The sequence below is a fragment of the Lampetra planeri genome, chromosome 34 (assembly GCF_965212315.1).
Source record: "Lampetra planeri chromosome 34, kcLamPlan1.2.h2, whole genome shotgun sequence".
Lineage (NCBI taxonomy): Eukaryota > Metazoa > Chordata > Hyperoartia > Petromyzontiformes > Petromyzontidae > Lampetra > Lampetra planeri.
Genome location: NC_136140.1, coordinates 965,154 through 990,216, shown reverse-complemented (window position 1 = coordinate 990,216; position 25,063 = coordinate 965,154). Strand labels below are relative to the sequence as shown.

General features: G+C 52.7%; 1 protein-coding gene across 1 annotated transcript in view; it reads right to left on the bottom strand.

Annotated features, from left to right (window-relative positions):
• Window positions 1–2,084: 2,084 nt before the first annotated feature.
• Window positions 2,085–25,063, bottom strand: part of BSN (bassoon presynaptic cytomatrix protein) — a 75,848-nt gene continuing 52,869 nt past the window's right edge. Inside the window, exons 4-7 of the mRNA XM_078610377.1 lie at window positions 13,804–14,268; window positions 6,353–13,036; window positions 2,879–5,384; window positions 2,085–2,104 (exon numbers count right to left, since the gene is read on the bottom strand). Coding sequence (XP_078466503.1) covers window positions 2,085–2,104; window positions 2,879–5,384; window positions 6,353–13,036; window positions 13,804–14,268 — 9,675 coding nt within the window. The remainder of the gene's footprint in view (window positions 2,105–2,878; window positions 5,385–6,352; window positions 13,037–13,803; window positions 14,269–25,063) is intronic.

The window sequence follows — 25,063 nt, the reverse complement described above, 5'->3', positions numbered from 1 at the left end:
AGTTTCTGTCTGTTCAGAATGTCTGTAATGTCATGTAGGCCACGCTGTGTAGACTTGGGACAGAGCTTTCCAGGTCAGCTTTTTTTATTCTTGCTCTGTAATATGTAATTCTGATTACAACTTCAGCTGCCATTTATTTGATGTGCCACATGACGTCAGTGCCACGCAATGTGGCTGTGCAGCTCTTTTAAGTGTGAGCAGACAGCTGGATGGATGAAAAGGCAAAAAGCATAAACGGATAAGTGAATGGACAATCGAATGGAAAGACACATCGAAAAATAGGTAGATCAACAAAGAGTCCAAATGACATGCAGACAAATGGAATACAGATGAAAGGATACGGAGACAATTGTATGGGTTATTTAAATGGATCGATGAGAAAAATAAATGAAAGATGACTGATTGGACAGACTAATTAATCGAAAGACATGAAAAGATGAAGAGCTGAGCAAGTAGATGGGTGGAGCAGCATATGGGCAGATGATTGAATGAAATCATTTCTGAAAATAAAGAAATTGGACAAATTGAAGGAAAATTACATTAAAGGAAAGAGGTCAGACAGATGCAGACACAAATAAACAGATGGACATATGAGCAAAATAAACAGACGGACTGAAAGGCAGTTGGGTGAATGTTAAGACAATTGGACAAACCGCTGAAAAAACACAAGGGCTGAGGATGAACAGAGAGCAAATGCACAGATAGACAAAAAAAACTGCTACAATGTCTACATGTGATTTGTTTCGCAATTGATTCAGCTGGAACACTGTACGGTACCTGACGGTTCGTAACGTAATCTAACGCGCCGGCAGTGACTGACAATTGAGAGCGCCACAACCGAGGAACCAACACGTGCGTGGCACCATCACGTGACACTGCGGCATAGCAAGGCCGCGGTTACCATCCTGACCGAAGCTCCCGCTGCTCGCAAGTGCCCTTGGCAACCGGGGCGCCTCTGGTGCCTACCTTGCCCACCGTGTCCGAGCGTTAAAACAGCCGTCACAGCTCACGGCACGAGGCGCCCCTCGCGCGACCGCTTACCTTGGCAACGCTGCTAGCGGGAGGCGCCTTTGATTCATGGCCAACTTTGATGGGTTTATCGCTCGTCTGTGGCTTAGGGAGGGCGGCCACCACTGGCTCTTGATGGGCCAGCTCCGGGGGCTTCTCGAACCAGTCCGTTTCCTCGCCCCGCAGGTGGTATGCTTCGAAAGGCAAATGCCACTCTTTAATCCAAATGCATGCAAGAACAGGTCGATTAACAACAATGTACTGCACGCGCCGCCTTCTAAGCACTACATGCACTGAGGCCCAACATTGAGAGTCGTGGGATGTCTGCGGGCCTAACGCCCTCATGTATTTATTGAGATGCTCTCTCAATGCACCACGTATAAAAATATATATATATATATCATTGGGAGATTTAAAAGTGGTGAAGTGCGAGGTGTGCTCGCTCTACCAGAATTCTGTTTGTTGCTGCTGAGCATCAACAGCTGCTCGCTAGCAACCACTTTGTGTCAATGGTCCATCTCAATGGATTGGGTATTTATACATATACTTTAAGTACTCTTAAAGTTGGGAAAACTTACAACTGCCGATGGCTCAATTGTGGTCGGGAAATATCACCCAGAAATGTTGTTCGTGAAGTAAAAAATAAAATCAATGTTGGACGAGCCGATGAAAAAAACCATTAATAACAAATATCGCGCGCACAATCAGGGCAACAGAAAGCGTGAGATCACGGCAATCATTCATCACGTATTGCGTCGACATGACAGAGCGGACAACAAAATGGCAATTAAACAAGTATGGTTGTGTTCAAACATCAAAAGTCTTAGATGTTGAATTTCATAGCAATTCGTGTAATACAACATAGTCAAGTACATTTTATTTTTGCTCAAACACATTGCGCCTTTCCGGCACAAATCTGCCACTCAAAGCACCAACAAAGTGTTCTAAGGCTCGCGACTCTCCCAATTTATCAACATGAAGACGACACGAGAATACTGAGAATGTGTCTCAAATAAACAAACCCCGGCGATCCGTTGTGCCATGTAATGAAAGATTCTACCATCCAGTACACTGTGCTACAGCCTTGGAAGCTCGACTTGAGAGGGGAGAGAGACCCAATCACAGTACAATCCCACATGTTCGACCGTCACGTCTCTGCCTTGGCCAAATAACCACCCACACCCAGTGCGATGTTTGTGCACAGTGTAATTGTCATTGTGTATAGATGTTCACTTATCCGACCTTTTCACACATCCACCTTTGCCTTAGTCTCCCGCAGTGAATTGGATATGTGGACGTTGTGCTGTCATTGTACATTGCATCGCTGTTTTAACTGTCATGCCAGCAGGCCGGACCGACGATCTCTGGATTGCAAATCCAGCGTTCTAACCATTAAACTCCGGCAACATCCCTGATATTATAATACAAAACATTTAAAATCACTGCGCTCGGTGCTCAGAATATATTTGAACGTATATCCTCGCTCATTTGTGGCAGACGATACTTTGTTTCAACAGCTGCATGGTAATGGTTGAATCGAACCGGCAGCCTCTGGATTGCAATTCCAGCATCACGATCATCCCACTCGAGCAGCAATCCCATTGTTCGGTCCTTCTCCTTCGCTGGAAATAAACTTCCCCTGTACATGATGCATTCCCCCTCCTTAACCTCCTTCCGTTCCTCTCTTAAAGCCTCACCTCTTCTCCATTCGTGATTCCCAAGTACCCCTCTATCGCTGTCACTCATCCCTCACTCCTTACAGCATAACCCTGCCATCTACATCGTTCCATTCCGTGTTGCCATTGTGTAAGCGGCTCGATGTAAATATAGACTAGATGAGAATGGGTGCCTGGAGGGAATAAAAACCCACCTTCACTGTCGGACATGGCGTGCTGCGCGTCGTCGGGCATGAAGACGGCGTCGCGCTCGTAGCCGCGCTGGGGCCGCGCCTCGGGCTTGCCGTGCCTCTGCACCTCGGGCAGCGAGTGGCTCGACCCAAATGAATCTCGCGCCACGGCGGCCGCCACCGACGGCGGAGCGTACGGCGGCCCCGCGGCGCGCGACGGCTTGCGCACCACCACCTCCTCCTCCGAGGTCTGGGCCGGCCCGCACGAGCGGCCCTTGCCCACGCCGCCCGACTTGGAGCGCGAGTGGGACGATGACACGTGAGGCGCATCCGAGTAGCGCGACCGCGACGGCCCGCCGCCACCGACGCCCGCGCCACCGTACGGCGCGTAGGGCCCGTCGTCCGACTCGTACTTGCCGCCGTAGCCCCGGTTGCCACCCTTGCACGACGGCTTGGGCCCCTGTGGGGGGGCGTACGAGGAGTACGGCTCGGCGGCGTGCGACGAGTGCTGCGAACGGCCCTCACCGCCGTAGTACTTGTCGGGGTCGCCGTGGCTCCTGCTGCGCGAGGAGGAGACGCCGCCGTACTTCTGCTGGTCGCTGATGTTCTTCTTGAGGCCGTAGGTGATGTCGTCTTGCAGCTTGCGAGCGCGCGAAGACACCGAGCCTTTGGAGCCCGACGACACGCCGCTGCCACCGCCGCCACCACCGCCACCACCGCCGTAGTAGGCGTAGTCGGCCTCCCCATCGTTGGACTCCTCGATGGGAGAAAATGTCGACATTTTCTGCTCGGCGCTCTGCTTCTTGTGTTTGCCGCGCTTGGACATGACTGCCGAGGAGAAGGACGGCGAGACCTGCTTGTGCGACGAGTTGCGGCTCGAGCCGTGCTTGTCGGAGCGCCTAGCCGACTGCTTGTAGTCGCTGTCATCGTAGCCGTAGGAGGAGGTCGTCGGGCCGTAGTCGTCATTGTTCTTCGACCGTTGGTGATGATGGTGGTGGTTTTTCGTACACTTCTGCTGCTCGTAGGGATCTCCCGGCAGAGGCTCCACGTCCTTGTCGTACGAGTACAGCTGGGAGGAGATGGAAGAGGCGGCCGGAGCGTCAACCGTGCGGTCGTACGGCGACGGCGACAACGACTGCTGCGGCAGCTTCTGTCGCTCGGAAGCAGCGGGGGCGGCGTCCGCCCGCCGCTTCTCATACGTGAACTTCTGACGCTCGCCCTTCACCTGCGAGGAGGTTCCTCCGTCCCGGCCACCCCCGGCGAGCGAACTGGCACCGGACGCCGAGGCCTTTGTCAGCTCACTGATGTCATCGATCATCACGTAGTTCCTTGGGATGCTCTGCTCCAGGTCGGAGTAGAACGACTCGGCCGACACGTTGGACGCGGGGCTGCCCTTCTCGTCACCCGGAAGCCTCAGCTCGGCCTGCTCGTAGCGCCCGGCCCCTCCTCCCGCCGCGGGGTCCACCGCGGACGACGACGAAGACGCCGCCACCGACGTCGCCAGCAGCGGCATCCCTGGCACCACCTCGTAGTTGGTCATCAGTTTGGGCTCCAGGTCGGCCAAGTTGGTCTGCTTGGTCGGATGCTTGCCGAGCGGTGCGGCCAGCGCCTGCGCCGTGGTCATGGCCACGGCTGCCGGGTAAACCGCGGGTGCCTGAGCGGGTGGCTGGCTCTGGACGTACGCCGCCACTGGCTGCTGCTGCTGTTGGTACTGCACACACGGCTGCGCCTGGTACGGCTGCGCAAACGGCTGCGGGTAGGCGTGCGGCAGCGTCGAATACCCCACGCCGCCAGCGACGACGCCCTGGTAAGCCGGCATGCCGACGCCGCTCTGCCCATAGAAGGCCGTCTGCCCGTGCATCTGCGGTGGCTGCGGCTGGTACTGCCCAACCTGCTGGTAGCTCAGCTGCTGGTAGCCCGGCTGCTGCGGGTACAGCGTCGGAGGCACATGGGAGGTGGGCTGTTGGTACGGAATAAAAGCCGACGGCTGCGTAAAATGGGCACTCGTTAGCGTATAGCTCGAATGCTGCTGTTGTTGTTGCTGCTGCTGCAGCTGTTGTTGAGTTGTCTTGGGTCCGTCTAGCCTCACAGAGCTGGCGGCACCACCGCCGCCTACGCTACAGCTGACGATGCTGCTGCTGCTGCTGATGGTGGCCTCGGCCACGACCGACTCTTCGACGATGCTCGCCCACGCGCTTGTGCTGGCAGGCGCGGCCTCCTTGCCAGGGCCATCCGGCTTGCGCAGGACACCCTGCTCCAGGTTCTTGAGCTTGGCGTCGATCTCCTTCTCCTCCTCGTCCAGCTCGGCCTGCTTCTGCCGCAGCTTCACTGACTCCTTCTCCACGAGCTCCAGCTCCTTGTTGATCTCCTTGAGCAGCTTGTCACGTTGCATGGGCGTGATCTGGCCCGACAGGCTGCGCCCCATTGAGGCCAGGAGCTGGGCAGACGTGGGGACGGCCTCCTCGGGCGGCGGGTTGGGCAGCGTCCTCTTCACCTTCCGTGCCAACGAAGGGCTCTGCTGAGTTTTGTCCTGCGGGATAACGATGGGTGACGACAATGACGATCGTGTACATTCGGTGGTCGTGCAATTCTTAACACGACAGGCTTGTCAAGAAGGAAGTCGATGGTGTTTCATCTACCAACGAGTCTCATGGCCTAGTCACATCCCACCTAGAGACACCATCTGTTGTTACAAGCCTCTTCACTTCCTGGATATTTCTTTACTGTTAGGGTTAATAGGTTTGACAAGTTTTTGTCCTTTATAAATTATTTCGGTTTTCATCTCTAAACAATACTTTGCAACCTCCAAAGCGGTGAAAGGTGTACATTATTATAATTATAATAACAACCACTGCACCACTGTTCCACAACCAGGATACAATGATGATAATAATAATAAGGGTAAACGTAAGGTAACAATCTTGATTTGAAGCTTTCTTGACTGCAGGAATCCATACTCTTTGGTTCTTTCGGTAAAGTCACGTAGGTAGAAAAATAATAGATCACGACATTTCTATCACAACACAAGCAATCGTAATCAGGTGGGACAACCACAGCAAGAAAGTAGTAGGGGGCGAGAGAAGGGGGTAGGGGAAGAGGCGGGGCAGAAAGTGGACCCCTCAGCAACACCCGGGACACTGGGTCACTGCCCTCCTCCCCCCCTTCTCTCTCCCCCACCTGCAGCCGACCTCTCCAGTGCTGCTGCGGTGGCCCACTTTACTCCGGTGACCGGGTGCTGCTGCGGGGTCCACTTTCTGCCCCGCCTCTTCCCCCCCCACTTCTCTCTCTCCCCCTACTGCCGAGGCCTATGTAACCTAGTTGCCACGTCAGATCTCTCGCCTACTTCAGCAGTTTTTTTCTTGCTGTGGTTGTCCCACCTGATGACGATTGCTTGTGTTACGATCGAAACGTCGTGATCTATTATTTTTCTACCTACGTGACTTTACCGAAAGAACCAAAGACTAAGGTAACAATACGATGATGCGGAGCAGCCGATACCTGCTGGCCGGAGCTCTGGTAGGCCCCACTGCTCTCCAGCGGTTTGGTGTCGGCAGAGCAGTGGTGGACGACCACGCGGGGGGTGGCCGCAGACTGCAAGGAGGACACCGACGCGGCCACCGTGGTCGTCGCGTGCTTCTGCGGGGAGACGTGCGCCGCCCTGTGCTGCTTGTCGTAGGAGCCAAACGGCGATGGCGCCGGCTTGCTCTGTCCGATGGGGGAGACGGGCGAGTACAGCACCTTGGGAGATTTGGGCGAGGTCTGCTGGTGCCCGGACGAGTCGGGCGGCTGCTGCCCAGCTCCATACGCGATCTCGAGCGGGGCGGGTCGCTTCCTGTAGACCGAGGACGCGGATGCCTGCTGCTGTTGCTGCTGAGCTACCGTCGAGTATGAGCAGCCCTTCGAGTAGACACTCTGGCCTGCGGCTTGCTGCTGCTGTGAAAACGGCATGCAGGCCTCCAGGTCGGTCTGGCAGGCCAGGCTACCACCCTTGGTGCCACGCTCGGGCGCCGAGATGTGATGCACAATCTCGGTGCGGGACAGCGTGGGGAAGGCAACCACCGGGCACTTGGCAATATCTTCCGGCTCGGTCTGCGCGGAGCGGTGCGCGATGGTCTGCACGGCGATGCTGGACATCGACTTGGATGCGGGCCTGCACTTGTCAAGCTCCGCGCAGGCGTCCCCACATCTGGCTGACCTCGGCCTCCTGCGCCTTGACGGGTGGCTCCAGTCATCGCCGCAGTCGTCCTCCTCATCATCGGTCTGCACGCCGCAGTCGACGCTCCGGCGAGCCCTCCTCCGGCGGCCCTCGAAGCAGCGCTCCGCATCCTCTTCATCTGTCTGCACCCCGCTGTCCATCTTGGACCTCCTCGCCCCCCTGAACAAGGACGGCGCGCCCACGTCCCTGTCGTCGTCGTCCTCGTCATAGGAGACCCTCGGGCCCGAAATGGAACTCCGCCGTCTCACCACCTTCCTGCCCCTGTAACCGCCATCCTTGATTGGTGCGTCCGACGTTGACATGGCCATGGGGTGACGCGGGTGTTGCTGATGAGGGATTCCCTCTCCCTGGCCTCTGGCGGCCTTCTCTTTTTCGGACGTCATTGCGTGGGGAGCTCCGTGCCAATAGTGGCTGCTCGCGATGCCCTGAGCTTCCATCTCCTGGACCATCTGCGGTGTCCACCTTCCGGCCGCCGGGTCATGAGCGAACGTCACAGGGCCGACCTGTCTGACCTTTTGCTCCTGGAGCTGCTGCTGAAGCTGCTGCTGTAGCTGCTGGATCTTCTCTATCTGCATCCGCTGCTGAGCCATCTGCTCCTGCTGCAGCGACATCTGCGCCTGCCGCTCCTCCTGCTGCTGCTGGAAGATGTGCTGCTTCATCTTCTGCAAGTCCTGCAGCTCCTGCTCCATGAGCCTTTTCTCCTGATCGAGGCGCTGCTTCATCTCCAAGCGGTCGCGCTCAAGCTCTTCATGGATCCTCTTCTGCTTGAGCTTCTCGATCTCTAGGATCTCTTGCTGGATCAGCAGCTGCTGCTCCATGTGCTTCTTCTGAATCTGCTCCTGCTCCCTCCGCCGCGCTTCTTCCGCTTCCCGCAGCCGCCTCTGTTCCTCCTCGTTCCTCCTCCGTGCCTCTTCGATTTCCCGCATCCTTTGAAACTCTTGCTCCCTCTTTCTCCGCTCCTCATCCTCCGCCTTCTTCCTCGCTTCTTCCTCCCTCAGCCGCCTCTCCCCCTCCTCCTCCACACTCCGCGCCACCACTTTAACCTCCTCACTCTCCTTCCACTTATTCCCTTCGTCCACCTTTGCCACTTGTGGCACCGCCGGGATCGGAGGTGCCGCGGCGTGGACGGCCATCGCCTGCTCCCCACGCTCGGACGCTGGCGGCATCGCCTTCTCAGCCACCACAGTCAAGTTGAGGCCGGGGTCGGAGATGCCCATGTGCATCACGGGCACCACTGACGTAACGGGCTGGTGTGCCGTCACGGCCACCCCCTTGATGAGAGGGATGGGCTGCACCTGCTGCTTCGTGAAGGCCGCTGCCTGCTCGCCCACCATCTGGTACGTGCAGGATGGCACTTGCTGACCTGCCTGCGGCTTGTCTGCCGGCTGCGAGTAGCTAAGGCTGCCGCTCATCGCGCTGCCCTGGTGGAACTGAGGCGGCACGGTGGCGGCCGGCTGCGGGGGCCTCATTTGCGCCACGGCGCCGGCTTTGTTGATGAGCGGCGCCGACTCCATCCTGGTGACGCTGCCCACGGGCCGCTCGGCCTGCGTGACCCTCATGGGGTACGCCAGCGGCGGCAGCACCTGCCGAGGCATCGGCATCCCCACTGGCCTCGGATATGCGGGCGCCGGGAAGCGGTTGAGCGGGTAGCGTGGGTTTAGTGGCCCCAGCGGCGCCGGCGTGAACGTGGTGGGCCTATAGTTGTCCTTGTAGGGCGACGGCATGATGGAGGATGGCTGCGTGGTGATGGGCAGTGTGGACAAGATTGGCGTCGTTATGGTCGAGTACAGCAGTCCGCCGGGCGTCCTGAATGAGCCCGAGAGGCCCAGCTGCTTACTGACCGTGTCCGAATACTGGCCATGCAGCGACTGGCCGTGCAGTGTGTATGGCAATTGTCCCAGCTGAGGTCTCGGCATCATTTGGCTCAGTTGACCGCTGAACGGCTGATTGACCTTCATGCCCATGGGCACGTTTTGCTGGGGGCGAGAGGCGAACGTGGGCATGGCGCTGGCCTGGCTCATGCCGAACTGCACAGTTTCTCTCTGGTCGCTGTATGCCGTCCACTCCTGCTGCAGGGCATTGAGCTCAGAGCACAGTTTGTTGATTTCCCTGATCGTGTCTGCGGTGGACTGCCAGGAGCCCGCATTGGCCTGCCTCACGTTGTACAGATTTCTGCCATAGTAGTCAAACTCTGGGTCCAGCTTTGATATGTTGAGGTCAGAGTTGTAACGTCTCATGGGCCTCATGTAGTAGTCCTGCTCCTCCTGGTTCCACCGGAGGTCCGATGATGACCCGTACATACTGTCGTATCTCAAGTCGCCTCCTTCGGGCTTCCGCTGCATCCCTTTCCTGGATGTCAGGTCGACCACGGAGCCGTTGCCATCGAACTCCGTGTTGTTCCTACTACGGTAGGAGAACATCCCTATGTCAGCGAGGTTTGTATCCGAAAACGAAGACTTCATCGGGCTCAGCACGAAGTTGGGATTCATCGGCGATGGTGGAATCTCGGGGTAGTAGTAGTGAGTCGGGTCGAACCGGTGATGGGGCGGAGGCGTGATGGGAACGCCCGGAGATGACCTCTCCTTCTTGGCCGACTTCATGAAAGGAAACTTGTAGACGACGTCGCAGCACACGGCACGCCTCTCCTCCCGGCCGCCGGTCAGGTCCACGGGGTCCGTGGCCACGTCCCTGCTCGCGAGCCTCGTCACGGCCCGGTTCACCGAATCGTCCATGGTGACGACCGTGTCGTGTGGCTTCGCACCACCACCGCCGCAGTGGTGGTGGTGGTGGCCTTCCCCGTGTGAGATGGAGCGCCGCATGCGCCGCTGTGGAGTCTGGATGGCCTCCTCCTCCTCGTCCTCCTCCTCATCGTCATCGTTGTCTGTCTGGACGGCGGTGGCAGTCATTGACTTGGGCAGTGCTCGCGTCGCGTCCACCGCGACCGAGCTGCGAGAGGGGCAGCTAGACACCAGGTCGAGTGGCTTGTGCACCGTGCCGTCGCCCGGCTGGTATGGCGGGGGCTGCGACACGGCGCTGTAAGCTCCGGAAGTGTGAGTGGCCGGGTTGAACACGGTGACTGGCTGCGGCTGATCCGAGCTCACGGCGCTCAGATTAATTACGCCCGACGAGACGACGTGCCTGATGGAGTCCTCGCTCGGGAGGGAATACCGCCTCCCTTCCCCACTGAAAGAAGTTAAATCCATCCCACCGTCGGTCATAACGTGCTTGGCGAGCATCGTGGAAGATCTCAGATCCATGACGCTGGTGCCGACGGGAGTTGTGCTTGTCTGCGCGTGTTTCATGTTGGCGCTGGGGCCAATGCCCGTCTGCGATGTTCTGTTCACCATCGAGATGCCGGCATTTTTGACAGAAGTGCCCGGTCCACAGCTGGAATGCCCTCCTTGCCTGGCACCGACACTACCCCTCTGACCTTGCTGCATCAGATTTCCGGATCCTGCCGCAGCACGAGAAGTCGACTCGTAAGCATCGGACGTGACGGAGCTGGATCGCTGCAGCGACGACACTCCTTGTTTCTTAGCGTCAGCTGCAAACCCGCTCTGTTTACCCTGCAGGCTCTGCTGCCTGGTGAGGCGTGCGGAGGGCGTGACCGACGCTGAAGCCTTCGTCACCGGAACCCCTCCGGCAGTCTGCGTCGACGACAGCGCTGAGCCTTGCGCCGTTGCAGAATCCACAGATGTTTGTTTTGTCATCGCACCAGACAAGCTCTGAGAAGGCCTCACGTACGACGATGACGATGACGATGACCCCGAAGCTGACGTGGCTGCTCTGCCCGGTTGATTAATCGCCGCCGCCGCCGCCGGACCTGCAGCACCGTCATCGTCTGTCGAGAAGTGCTGTGTGATCTGAACGGCCGGCACACTCTGGTTGTTGTAAATAATCTGTGTGGGAAAACAGATTGCTGTGTGCTCTATTTGGTGAGGCGGGGTCATCGGGGAGGACGGCTGCGTGGGGCTCGTCCCTGGAGTGAGCATCTCTTGGTGCCTCTTCATGAGCTCATCGTAAGCAGCGTCCGCATCCAGCAGCTTCTTGTCCTGCTTAGACACCAGGGCGGTGTCCGAGTAACTCGCCGAGATGTTGCCGCTGTCAATTTCTTCTTTGCTGCGCAGCTCCAGCTTGAGCGACGTTGTGCTGTATGACCGGTTGTTCTGCTGCAGCTCCTGCAGACGCTGGGAGATCTCGTCGTATATCTCATTGGAGCTCTTGGATGGCCCCACCGACTGCCACCCGTGAGATCCCCTCTCCATGTCCTCGTCCATGCTGTAGAGCGAGTCCTGACCACTGTCGGCCAGGTCGGTCTGCTGCGACGGATCGTCGCACTGGCTGTTGTCCATGCCTTGCGTAAACTCCTGGTGGCCCGAATGCTGGCTCTGCAGAAGCCGGGCCTTCCTCATCATCTCCTCATAGACCTCTTCGGCGCTGCGCAGGAGCTTGTCCGATGTGTCCTCTCGTTGAAGCCTGCCGGGCTCCATCCCGTCCTGGCCGCTCACATTGCTCAGGGACTGAGCTGTGAGCATGTTGAACTCCTGTTGCAGTTTGTAGAGCTTCTCCGTGTAAACCTCGAAGCCCTCTGGCTCGGACTCAATGCTGGGCGAGTACTCAGAGCACGAGGAGCGGTGCAGCTCCTCCATCTCAGCCGCCTGCCTCAGCTCCTCGGTAGGCGATGCATCCTCAATCGGAGAAAGGTTGCTGGGAGATGCCCTGGAGCGCCGCCTCCTCTGCGCCCTCAGCTCCTCCTTGTCGCGCTTCGACTTGCGGCCCAGGTTCTTCCGCTGCTGTAGCTCCTGCTCCCGCAGCTTCTCCTGCTCCTTGAGGAGCTCCTCCTCCTCCCGCAGCTCGTCTTCTTCCGACGAGTCTTCGATGGTCGGCAGCTGCGGGCCGTGCGAGTGGTGCTTGGGTTTCCGCTGCTTCTTCACCTCTTCGGGTTTGCGCCTGCGGCTGGGGCTGCCGTCACTGTCCTCCTCCAGAGAGGACACAGAGGGTGACGTGCCACTGCCTGGTGTCATGCTCGAAGCCGCCGGGTAGCTCGACGAGCCGTCGCCCTGAGACCGGTCCTCCGCCGTGTCCGTCAAACTTTCCATCTCCAGCTCTGGCTCTTTGTCGAAAAACACATCGTCACCGGGGCTCCCAGCTAAGCCCAAACCACCTGTATCCTGATACTGCCCAAACTTTGCTTCGTTCCCCTTCTCCACGTCTTTCTTCTTGTACGCTTTCTCTCCACTCTCACCCGCCGGCCGCCCTTTCACATCGTCATCGTCCTCCTCCTCCTCTTCCTCCTCGGACGCGGAGCCTCCCTCGTCGGCGCTCATCTCCAGAAGCTGTCTGCGGATGAAGTCCTCGTCCTCGTCCTCAGGCTGCACCGGCTCCTTACCTCGGGCCTGCTGGCCGGCCTGGCCTTTTGCTGCTCCCGTCGCCATTGTCGCTGCCGCTACCCCCTCTGCGGACGTTGCCGTCGACGCCGCCGTCGTTGTCGCCGCCGTCGTTGTCACGAAGCCCTTGCCATACGGCAGGGGCGATGGCGTGCTCTCGCTGCTGTCCTCCACCATGTCGTGCCGCTGGATCCTCGCCAGCTCCTCATCCAGGGAGTCCAGGCTCTCGCGGCGGCTGGCGTCCGAGTGGCTCCTCAACGTGCTGTCCATGTCCATCACGCCCTCGTCCACCTCCTTCATGTCTCGCGCGTCCTCCTCGCCCGAGCTGTACGACTCCGGCGTGATGGAGAGAGAGCGAGGCCTCTGCCGCCTGTCTCTGCCCTGAGCCTCCCCATGCCTTTGCAGGCTATGGCCCTGCCTCGTCTTGTCCTGCCCCTTGTTGTTGGCCTTTGGCTTCTGCAGGAGATTTTTGTTGTCTTTGTCCGATGTGACCGCAGACCGTTTGCCCGCCTGTTTCTTCTTGTCCGCCGGCACATCTTTTACCTGGCTATCGAGCTGCTTCTGACTCGCCGCCATTCCCTGGGAGAAAAAAAAATGACAGTTGATCCGTTATCAGTCACTACAAACACAAATGCAATGAGACTTTACTTTTGAATTGTTCATTGTCATTTATTTTATGTTTTCGAATGATCACTTCCCAAATAAGTTGCAGGCCAATATTCAAGAGGTGTATGAACATGAACACCAGAACAGTTTGTGTAGTCATGGTGATATTTCCAAAGCATTTAACCAAACTAAGCAACAAACCGGATGTTTATTTGCAGAGGTTACCAAGTTTGAAATGCATTATCTGCAACTGTGCATATTTCTCACTCTAAAGTTGTGTTTGAAGAAAAATGCCGTGAATATCTGCCCTCTACAACAACTTAACCTCTGCATCTTGTTTGGTGTAATCTAACTTGCTATTGTCAGTTCTGTTTGTGTGAATTTGTCTTAGTTTGGCTCTCCGAGCTGTAGGCCCTTAAAGTGAATGCTGAGAATTGTAAGAACTGAAGCCGTGGTCAGGCCTATCGAGCTGTACCAAAACTCAAAACACATTCCTCAATAACGCTGCCATAGAGAGGAAACATTTACAATTGTTGATGTTTCAATCAATGGCACTTCTTCATAACAAAGAGTCTCTCTATGCTTCAGTTTTTTAAAAATTCCACTTTAGGGCAGTGCTATTGGTGTATTTTTGTTTATTGTGCTTACGCACCACCTGTAACACGGGATGACATTTTTGTTGTTGAATATCTGTACCAGCTGCATAACACGGCATTACTGTTTGACTCTTATCAGCTCACCAAGCCAGGCTGCTGTTGCTGTTGCTGCATGTCCATCTTCTGAGCCACAGCCAGCCCCGACTTAACATCCATCGCACCACCTCCACCTGGCTGATGATGCAAACCATCTGACAGCAGCAAAGACGATGCTGGCAGCTGTACGTTGGGTTCCACCACCGACATCCCAGATCCTGCTGCTGCTGCAGCCGATGTCACAGTTGCATATGGTCGTTCGTTTTGCTGCTGCTTCTGCTGCTGCTGCTGCCCTTGGCTTTGAGCAGACGGTTGCTTTGCCGGCGACTTGAACGGAGACGAGGATGGCGATGCCGATGAGGAGGGTGGCTGTTTCTGGGGAGATGGCGGCACGGACTTGGTGGGGTGAGATGCGGGCTGCTGTTGCGGAGGGAGACCAGGGGTATCCAGATCTCCCAACTGCCCCGCCATAAGCCTCTCCGTGTTGCACGTCAGGCAGAGCCATTCCTTCTTCTGTGCGAAGGAAGGAAAAACAAGGGAGCGTTCAATGAGACCACTCACCTGTCTGTGTAACGGTCGCGAGAGAGGGGCAATGGCTCATCTCCGATGTAGAGTCAAATGTGGATATTTCCCGTTGCTATGGCAAGCACCATTATTTATCCATAGCATTATGCAGTTGAAATAACAATTGTAATTAGTGAACCATGTCTACCTCGCCGATACACATACAGCAACTATACCAAAAGGGGTAAACAATGTGATTTGGCACTGTGCTCCTGATTAAGTGCAATGTGCGCTGCATGTGGAAGAACACATCTGGATAAACATTAACAAATATGGAACATTTTAATCTATATATTTCATTTCGAACTCACATGTGTGGGATTTTTAGATTATTACAGAAGTGCACTGCTGTGACCAAATCACTCAGAATGCACCAGAAGAAGTAATACGGCGTAAGGAGACGCAATGTTTACACAATCGCGCTTGCAGCAGAGCGCAAATGACACAAACATGACGGGTCGAACCCCTCCTGATCGTGTCACGTGACACGCCCGAGGTTCTCCTGCGTGAATAAACGGCATCGTGTGGCGCCTCCTGACATCACCAGTTGGCGAGTTTGATTCAACAGATGAATCCATTTGGGACCTGCGAATACCCTGGGAATGCTTCGTGATGTGGGGATTTATTTCCTAAACACTACCGAGAACGACTGTTCACCTGCAAACGCCTCGCTCAGTCTCAATGCCATTTTAACGTTTGGCCATTTTATTATTGAGTGGGGTAGGAAATGAGAGTGCCCAGAGAAAGCCCCACAACCACAAGGAGATGTGAAACTCAAGCTCCTCACGGACGAGTCAGAGCCGTACTCGCTGGTCCTGCTTCATCCAGGACAGCGTGTTACTCTGTCGGTCAGATCTCCGAGTGACACGCAAACCCTACCTCGACGTGCTTATATTATTGGCGAGTGCCAGCGCACTTGGATAACGAATGTTGATGTCACGAGTTCTGTCTTCCACATTCCCTTGTACGTAAGACTGAGAGCTCTTTCATGAATCTCGGCTGAAAATGCTGCAAGGCTTGAACTGTCCAAGTCAGTGATTTAACACCCCACTGAACCATAAACTACGTGCATGGGGGGGGGGGCGGGGATGGTGGCGTCATGCGACTGCGGAATGACCGCTACGTTGTCCACTACCTAGTTACGTTTACAAGACTAAATACATTATCCATAATGATGCAGGGTTACTGCTTCAGAGAGCTTATTGACTGCTGCGATTACGCAAAAAAAAAAACAAATGTTCTGTAATAAATGTAATTATTTTAAAGGTCGGACTAATGATTGCACTAAAGTAAATGCTATGGCTTCTAAGTCGTTTCACAATGTGCTCTGTGTGTTATCAGGCTTTCTGCCATGGAGCATTCTCAACAGGTATATGTTAACACTGCTAATGTACAACTGGAATATAATTATGTGTGTAGCCAACACAATTAAATCATTACTATGCGAGTCAAGCATTTCACTGCAGGGAAATGTAGCAATGAACCTGATTAAAATAATTTTTCACCAGCACTGGCTATATAAAACATGTTGTTTTTAATACATATAACGAAACACCTCACTGGGTGGTGCTATGGTTAGAGCTCATGCTCTTTGGTTTCTTCAGTAAAGTCACGTAGATAAAAAAAAATACAATGAAAGCAAATAAATTAAATCACGACGTTTCGGAAGCAACACAAGCATCCGTTATCAGGTGTGACTGCTCCAGCAAGATTACTGAAGCGTATGAAACCATGAGCTTAGAGCTCATGATTTAACAATCAGAAGGCACAAATCCACCGACACAGTCACGTGGGCATCTCTTATCCAAACCTTGCGTGGTTCTCCGCGCATTCCATCTGACCGAAATTTCTTCGTCCTCTATCCAGGGAATAACCCCATCGTGCAAACCTCTGCAGTATGGTGATCCTCATGGCTCTATGCTTAGTCCTCGACTCCTTGCCATGTACCCCTTCTTCCTCGAGATGAAATTATTTTGAGTTTTGAGATTGGTCATCACTTCTTTGCCGCCCACACGCAGCTCAAAGCGTCGCTTTCGACGTGGCTGCCCCAGATCCTCTCTCTCTCCCCGCTCTTCCTGTGTCACCGCTGTCTCCGAGCAGATGACGTCAAGTTTTCTTCAACTCAATAACAAACAGATCTACTCGTACACGATTCCAATCACCTGCTGTTCACCGACTTTAGATATGGTCGAGCATGTGTGTAAGCTTAGCGTCCTCCTGGGCGACACGGAGCTATCTAGTTCTCACCATATTTTGATTAGCACGGTTGGCTACGTACGGTGTGAAAGAAGTTCAACATACATACATATTTCTCAGGCTTCTAAATCTGCTTCCCATCACCCGCAAAAAATGTCCACGGATCCATAACGTCCTATACTATGCTCCTGAAACCTTAATTCGTGCCTTTGTAACCTCCAGATAAGATTACTACAATTTCCGACTCTCTCACTCAACGTAATCAACTCATCCAAAAGGCTGCCAAAAGGGTGCTCGCTCGTACCCATTAAATATGATGACATCAAACGTGGACAGCAGCCCATCGCCACGCTTTAAAACTGAACATCGTTCCAGCAGCAGCAGCACTGAATGAACAGCCTCCCGTCATTTCAGACGTAGCTTTGTCATTGAGTGCTGATCAAACCTTATTTTTTTTAGTAAAAAAAAACTGCTTTGTAGTTGTATCGTTCATTTTATTTCCCAGACTTCTCTGCCTCAGGAATGTAGGGCAGATAAATTAATTTTATTGAAATGGTGGCATTGGCAGGAGTATGCCCTAAACAAACCTTCCCACAATTCAATGCGCCAGCAACATTTTACTTTTAACTTAAATTCGTTTATATTAGAATACTTTTTGATTATTTAAGTATGTGTCTGTTGCTCGATAGCTACTATTCAGTAATTATTAAAATGCCTATTTAGAAACTGGTCATCACAATTTTTTTTTATGTAATTATAATCAGGACCCCATGTTATCAAATGCAGTCTCCAAACCTAATTAACTCTAACGCTGACCTCTCTTCTCCGTGTGCTATGAACACGGTTCTGAAAGCCAGAAACCAGAATCTACAGTCAAGCAAAAAGTGCAAGTCAATAACATCTACACATCTTTCACAGTCCTTTATATTTACTCACCCTGACGCTGGATGCACCCTTGCCAAATAGCCCTTTCTGTAGGAATTTGAACAAACCCCTACGGTCATCTGCCCATCACCAACAACTGCGCACATCTTTGAGTTGACAAAAACAATTTGCCCATTTTGTCAAGATGTGAACGTGGCCCATAGTAACGTGTCACCTTGTCTAGCGGCTGTAACAGCTTAGGCAATCTGAAGGTCTCTTTGAGGTGATGCTAACTCTAAGCCCCCTTCCCCACCACCGATTAATGCTTCTCTCCAGACTGCTGCTGCTGCTTCTGTGATGAACAGTATGCACCTCGTCTCACCGCTCCACCCACAATACATGTGGTCGGTGAATGAAGAAACAGGTAGACTGAGTATCACTCTCACTTCAGCTGTGGAGAGCAGCACACAGTCCAGGCATTCCAGTGAACTGTGATAAGTTGCTTTGTTGTCAATACAACTTCAATCCTGATGATGATGTGACGATGCTTAGAATGCCGAATGGAGTTCACAACAAATTACAATCACCTCTTCAATAACCCGACGATGTAGACGATCCCCTGGGCTTTGAGCTTCCACCAAGCTCATGGACCACAACCCCAAGCTGAACCACATCCGCGGAAAAACCATGGCAGCAGTAGGTGCAGATACTGGATGTGCGAATGGAAAATTTCACACTCGCCGGTGTGCGACCACGGTCAGCCAGAACACACCATTTAACGACTCAATGCCCGATTCACAAATACGAAGGGAATCGCCATCATCATCATCATCGTCGCAGTAATGCGCACCACTCAAACGTATCGCTCTCGCTCTTCTTCTAGATCAATGTCAGCCATACGAAGAAGGAGAAGTCGCGTTGTGGGAGAGAGAGAGAGAGGGAGAGAGAGGGAGATGGTAACGAGTGACAGGGAGAGATCAGAAAAGATGGAGAGAGGTGAGCGAAATAGATTGCACATTGAATGGGATGATGAGTGGCCGGGTGGTCGCAGTGCAGCCACTGAGCCAGTTCGTGCTGCAGCGCTCCTATAAATAGCACGACTGTTGTACAGTGGCCTTGTCGCTATAAAGGACCGGAATAAGGTCTTCTGTTTTTAACGCCTGAAAAAACCCCAGCAAATCCCACACCTCCATATCATATCCATGATAGACCAACTCTCTCCCTTCTATGCTCCAAGCGTTGCCAAGGTGTTCATGTGTGCCACGCTCACATTCTCTTGCCGGCTCACTGCACCCAGCTGCAATGCCGTGGACAACGTTACACCAATTGTAAGTGCTATCCTGCCAATTGGTTTTTTTTGCTATTTTCCCACGTAACGATTTTCAAAGCAAATGTTGCAACCAAAACACTTTTTTTAACGCACGAAGCTGTAGACAGTAATTAACTTTGCAAATCGATCTGCAAGTAAATACCGTAGGTTTTTAACACAGATTCAACTTGTAAGTAGGGCTCTCAAGTCGGCAAATATTTCCCAGCGTGACTTAAAGCTTTCGTGACTGCAGGAATTCATATTCTTTGGTTCTTTCGGTAAAGTCACGTAGATATGTTCAAATAAATAACAAAAATAACAAAAAACTACGTTTCAACCGCTACACAAGCGGTCGACATCAGGAAAATGGGGGTTAGCTTCTAAAGACAACTGCTTATAAAGGTTTGAAATGGACGTAGCCCAAATGCCAGCAGCCAATGTTAATGTAGGTGGTGGTCAGCGACTGCGGCGGTGGTGGGTTTTCCACCAATCAAAGGGCTGCCAGGTAAAAACTAGCATGTTAATGTAAGATCGCCCAGCATACTCCACGGCGAGCGCGCCAAGGTGACTATGTTAATGTAAGAGATTAGCATACAATCTATATTCTATGGACGTCAGCCGATCTATCAGATAGGTCTGAAGTACAATGGCTAATTACTAATACTCATTACTAATACATATGCGAGTAAATATTTACTGAAATATTCCAATTCAAATTGTTTGCCATCCCACTAAACTCTAGCTTCCTGATCTCTCTTTCCAAATAATACATCAAAATAATGAATGTCAAACCTTAGAGGATCCCATGATCGCATTGCTATTATGATTACAAGAGGGACGGGCGATGGTTTTGTTGACAGCAGTACGGGGGAGAGGGGGATTCAGGAGCATATTTCGACCACACATCGCCCCGTGATTGAATTTATCCGTAAATGGGGAAATTACAGCTGCATCAGTCTTCTTAGAGCAAACCTGCAGCAGCTGGCTGGAACCGGCTACGCAGCTGGCAAGCACAGGACAGGAGGAGCACATTGTGTCAGCCACCGACCTATCCAACAGCCATGGAGCTCCTATGCACCTCGGCAACGCACGCGATCGCCGCGTCTGTGAACGCATCCAGCGGGGATTGTCAGCTGGCTTAGGGCGGTGGTGCAGTGGTTGGGTAGGGCGGTGGTGCAGTGGTTGGGTAGGGTGGTGGTGCAATGGTTGGGTAGGGTGGTGGTGCAATGGTTGGGTAGGGTGGTGGTGCAATGGTTGGGTAGGGTGGTGGTGCAATGGTTGGGTAGCGTGGTGGTGCAATGGTTGGGTAGGGTGGTGGTGCAATGGTTGGGTAGGGTGGTGGTGCATTGATTGGATAGGGTGGTGGTGCATTGATTGGGTAGCGTGGTGGTGCATTGATTGGGTAGGGTGGTGGTGCATTGATTGGGTAGGGTGGTGGTGCATTGTTTGGGTAGGGTGGTGATGCAATGGTTGGGTAGGGTGGTAGTGCAGTGGTTGGATAGGGTGGTGATGCAATGGTTGGGCAGGGTGGTGGTGCAATAGTTGGGTAGCGTGGTGGTGCATTGATTGGGTAGGGTGGTGGTGCATTGATTGGGTAGGGTGGTGGTGCATTGATTGGATAGGGTGGTGGTGCATTGATTGGGTAGGGTGGTGTATGCAATGATTGGATAGGGTGGTGGTGCATTGATTGGGTAGGGTGGTGGTGCAATGATTGGGTAGGGTGGTGGTGCATTGATTGGGTAGGGTGGTGGTGCAATGGTTGGGTAGGGTGGTGGTGCAGTGGTTGGATAGGGTGGTGGTGCATTGATTGGGTAGGGTGGTGGTGCATTGATTGGGTAGGGTGGTGGTGCAGTGGTTGGGTAGGGTGGTGGTGCATTGATTGGGTAGGGTGGTGGTGCATTGATTGGGTAGGGTGGTGGTGCATTGATTGGGTAGGGCGGTGTCGCAATGATTGGAGAGCGGCGTTCTGCAGTCAGAAGGGTTGCGAGCTCAAATGCCAAGTGTGGCTTGACCATCCCTCCAAAGTCAATAAAATAAAGTACGAATTTGTCCTGCGAGTAGTAGACTGGCACCTGATGTGGTAATGTGTAATTATTACGACTGACTCAGGTTAACCAACGGAGGTAAGTGTTGTCTAATGCTCACGTGTGCAGAGAGACAACGTTGTACGCTATTCACATGGGTGGAATTTTGGTCCAGTGGTTCGTGCACTGCAGGACGAGTTGATTCCTGGCCAGGGCAATGATATCGAAGCCTTTCCTGGGCACCCACCCTATTCACCAACCCACACTCACCCACAGGGAGACGTCTAGTCAAACAACCCCCAACTGTGCAGGGGGTGCCTTCATCAAGCAGTGGATAGATCAGAGGCGGAACATTAATATAATTTTAAATTAACTACAACGGACTCAAGGCCATTGTAAATCACCCTGAGGTGAAGGTGATGGATTGGCAGTCACGGAACGTGACCGAGGGAACGTCTCCTGCAGAGATGGAGCAATGTAATCGGTGCTCGTGTGCAGCAGGCGCTGGGGTGGATTATGACCCCGTCGGATCATGAGGGATGGTGAAGGCTCGAGCATGTCTTCATCCAGCAGTGGATTGAGCATGGCTGCTGATAATGATTCATTCATGAAACCTCGATTCAAACTCAGGCCCGCTAACGGCACTTGCCCCAACCGTCGAGTAAGGCTATAACGGGGGAACTTCATCTTTGTCTTTAACCCTATATATCTGAAATCACCTGAAGCCTATTTAAATGCTAAACATACTGTCCTTACGTAACTACTCTCTACGCCGCACACGGGACAACGACTCTCAGTGGGTTCTCATCTGGTAAATTCAAGGGCAATGCGTTCAACTGTCGTGGGTGGGTGAAGCGGCCGTGACTGCGGTGAGCGCACGGCAGCACTGCAATCCCACGAATCTCAGTTTGATTCCGGGCCATGCAAAAATCATACTTGAGGCTGTACTGAGCCTCCCCTAGGTTTACCAAGCCCTAAATGGGTACTATACCTGGTACTGTGGGGAGGCAGTCGAGCGTGGTGTTGTGCACTAACAGCACTTGTCTCTATTGCCTCCAAAGCTACGCGGGGGATATTTGTCTTTAGTGTATGTACAGCGGCGAGTGTTGGTGTTCACCCACTGTGCAATAATCCCAATATCTCAGGGCTGAGGCTTCCCTGAGTCAACTCAGCCTAAAATTATCAAGTGGTACGATATGCCGACAACCGGCACATGAAATCAAACTATGGTATGCATGGTGCCAGGCACAACACCTGTTGTGTGCCAGCCGGTGTGGCGAGCACCGCGTGCACCAACAGCACGTGTCCCTCCAGGCGACCCAGTGACGCGTGCCTTTCTAAGCGCAGCCCTGCAATTGCTTGACCACGCCACTGCTGGACGAAGGACCGCCATTAGGCGGAGCTCTCGAGAGCCCCTCGAGATGTCAGAGCTGGCCCACTCTTCCATGTTGGCCACACGTGACCTGCCCACCGACTCACCCTGGGGTAAACATTTATATCGCTGGGTGGATTGAGGCGGAGAGATTTAAGAAATGTGATTTGTTGTTTCAACTGGCGCATCAGGAGATTGGACCGGTGATTTCTGGATCATAATTCCAGTGTGCCACCGTTATACCATGGTAACGTTCGATCATTTGCAAATTTTCTACATTTTAGTTTCCTACGTACGGTTTATCCAGGAGGTCTGACTGATTTAAAATCAATTTCCCGTGATGAATGTTGCCAATTAACTGAAAAAAAATGGAAGTGTGTGGAGTTATAAATAAATAAAGGTTTTAATTAAATGGTTTGAATGATTGCAATCGTTGTCACATGTTTTCACCCCACCCAGGCATACATCAGCGTGCAGATATTTATAGATTTGCAATTCTTCTTGAATGGGTGCCTACAATGTCTAACACGGAAATTGCTAGATATGTTTTAATGAAGCTCACAATGACACAGGTTACAAAACGCTGTGAAAACCAAATGTGCAATAACTTTGGATTAACCATAAGCAATGCTTATCACAATTACAACAATAATAACAATACTAGCTCTTGATTTATCTACAAAAGCCTCAATTGAATGCCAATATTTTTCTCTGCATAATTCTGCTTGAAATGTTTGGGCCTATTATTTATCCAGTAGCTCTGTGTGCGGAAGGAAAACAGGGCAATGATCCACAGAGAGAGTTTAGCAACCTACTTGCTGTACTTCCCTAAACAGGCCACCCCTTAGCGCTGAAAAATGGGTGTCTCACATCCCAGGGCTCTGCACGATCTACCACTGCCTCCACACCGAGCCAGTCAAATATTTGAATTACATATTGCGTTACTTTATATAATTATACATTTATTTTCGCTTTCTCCCCACGTTGTACTGAGCTTGTGCTCTCAGAGCATGAGCTTACACAGCGAGCAATGTAACATTACATGTCAGAGAATGGTTCTGGAAAATTATGTCAGAACTACCTCTGAAAAACCTGAAACGAACTCTAATCCACATGCCTTTTCCTGACTCCCTTTAAACAGAACGTCACATTTCAATCCAACTGAACATTATAAATTTTAAGAGCTAATTAAGAAAACAAAAATACAACTTTTTTGTTGCAGTCATTGATGACCAGGCTGAAACTATGAACTCATTACACTTGAGAACCCCATTTAATGTCGAGTGGCTCCACTCGGGAATCCAAACCCGGGACCCGAGTATTGCCGACTCAGTTGTCTGACGCAGCAATATCCTCTTGAGCCAGTCGGTCACCTACACAATTACAAATTTAACTGCAAGTCACGTCCAGTGAGGGTAAAACGTTAAAGGGGCGGCAATACAATTGCTCACTCACGCCACTGCTGGCAGAAGATCTTCCAAACAGAGCGGGAGCTCCCTGGAGGCTGTTTGACCTCCGATTCCACGCTGGGCAATCGTCTCACTAGAGGTGGAAGGACCCACATTTTATCCTCCCACACTCGACGTGCCGATCAACGAACTGTGATTGTACCCATTTGCACTGCTGGGTGGACAGAGACGGAGGGGGGATTTAAGAAAAGTGTCCATCGCTTCAACTGCCGCGCCAGAAGATCGAACCGGTGGCTTCTGGATTGCAAGTCAACCGTGTGCCAACCCGTCGCACCACGGCATCATCACGCCCGGTATCACAATATAAATGTAAACTCACCGCTGCGATATAATTTCGTATCATAGCACTGACTTTGTTTTATGAGTTTGCCCTTGTTTGGTCCCTATAAAAGCTCATCCACTGAATCATCAACACTGTAATCCCAGAAAATTCCGCACGTTACCTTTGTGCCATGGTGTCATGGAACTAAGAGTTGGTTGAGAGATTTAGACACATAATGTGGGATGAGATGGAGAGTGGCTCCCAAGATAATAATTTATTATCTTGCCAATAAACATCGAATTCAATGTAAACTATATAAATGTATATCATTGTATACCTGGATAGTCATGAGTGTGCTCTTTTTACACAAAAATATTCTGCTTGGGCTGTTTGGCTCCCATAGCTGCAACATGTAGTGTCTTGGAGGGAACTAGTGACCACAGAAAACCCAGAGATATTCATCATCATTATTAGCTATAATCAATCCACTGCTGGATGAAGGCCTCCCTCAAGCCTCCACCATCTCTCGCGATCCTGCGATGTAAGAGAGACAGGTGAAGGTAGGGGCGCAGTCGACGGGTGTGCAAAACAAAGACGACGAGACGCGTGAAGAGTGGAGCCACAATCACGGGTGGCCTAACCAGAGGTCAATTTGGTTATTGTAGACAGCCCTGGCTGGCACAAATGAAGGGGCAGTGCGCTCATGACTGGTTCCGGTTTGACAGCAGAGGTCTCACTCAGAATCAGTCGAGCGGCATTATCTTTTCATCGGCTGCGTAACGCTGTGTGGAAGCTACCTGGTCTGTCGCTCGGCACGAAGCTTCAAGTCTTCTCAGCCACAGTCATTCCAACCCTTCTCTACGCTTGCGAAACGTGGACCCCCCTAATGGAACATCTTCGCCGGTTAGAAACATTAGGGCTGGCCTGCCTACGATCCATCCTGGGTTTAACCAGGCTGGATTGTGTGAGGAGCTCACAAATTCCCATCCGTGAGCTCCTCCGGCAGGCAAGGCTGTGCTGGCTGGGTCATGTAGCCCGCATACCCAGTCACCGCATGCCTAAACAACTTTTGTTCGGCCGGATCGAGGGGGCTAAACGGGCGCAGCACGGGCTAGAGAAGAGATGGAGTGATGTGGTACAGGAGGACGTGGAGCTGAGTGGACTTGCCGATGACTGGTACGAGCGGTGTCAAGATCGGCCTCTGTGGAGGAGGCTCGTGAATGACTCTACTGGGCAGTTGGAGGCAGT